This window comes from Sinocyclocheilus rhinocerous, unplaced genomic scaffold (genome assembly GCF_001515625.1).
Source record: "Sinocyclocheilus rhinocerous isolate Xijiao unplaced genomic scaffold, SAMN03320098_v1.1 C35644492, whole genome shotgun sequence".
In the NCBI taxonomy this organism is placed as follows: Eukaryota; Metazoa; Chordata; class Actinopteri; order Cypriniformes; family Cyprinidae; genus Sinocyclocheilus; species Sinocyclocheilus rhinocerous.
Window position 1 is genome coordinate 1 of NW_015758664.1, and position 563 is coordinate 563.

At 48.3% G+C, this 563-nt stretch overlaps 1 protein-coding gene across 1 annotated transcript; it reads right to left on the reverse strand.

Annotated features, from left to right (window-relative positions):
• Nucleotides 1-3: 3 nt before the first annotated feature.
• On the reverse strand, nucleotides 4-552 carry LOC107735012 (C-type natriuretic peptide-like; the record flags this gene model as incomplete). Its single annotated transcript, XM_016546848.1, has 2 exons — nucleotides 320-552; nucleotides 4-225 (listed from the first exon to the last, which is right to left on the reverse strand). Coding segments are annotated over exons 1-2 (420 nt in total), but the record flags the coding sequence as incomplete, so codon positions are not given.
• Between the last annotated feature and the right edge of the window lie 11 nt (nucleotides 553-563).

The window sequence follows — 563 nt, forward strand, 5'->3', positions numbered from 1 at the left end:
CAACCGGTCCGGTGGAGCTCGCTTCTGATTGGCCAAAGCCCCCTTCAAGACGCGGAGCCAGGCATTCTCGCTCTGCACAGGTGTGTCAATCCACTTAGGGTATTCTGCCACCTTTAGCCCAGAGCTGAAGGTCTGCATGGGCTCTTCTGACTGGTCACTCGTGAGGTTCTCAAGATCATCAAGGGTCAAAAGGTCATTGTAGCGCTCAAGGAACTGCTCGATGACCTGCATAGTGGAGACAGGAAATCTTTTTTAATGACAGCCTACATTCTATTTACTACTTAAAAATATATGTGTTTAGTCCTGTGAGGAAGCCCACCTGCATGGCTTTGTCAGGGGTGTGAAGGGTCCGGGTGTGGCCTGGCACCGGATTGGCCAGAAGGACTAGAAGCACCACAAATACAGAGGAGCACAGCATGGTGCAATTGATAATGGCCCCAAATGCACCGCTAATGTGAGTCGGTATGTCTAGATTCAGATGAACACACTCAAACACAGATAAAGGAGAGAGAAGCATGGAAATAAAAACACACAAAACAAATTCTGCAGACAACAATACACAG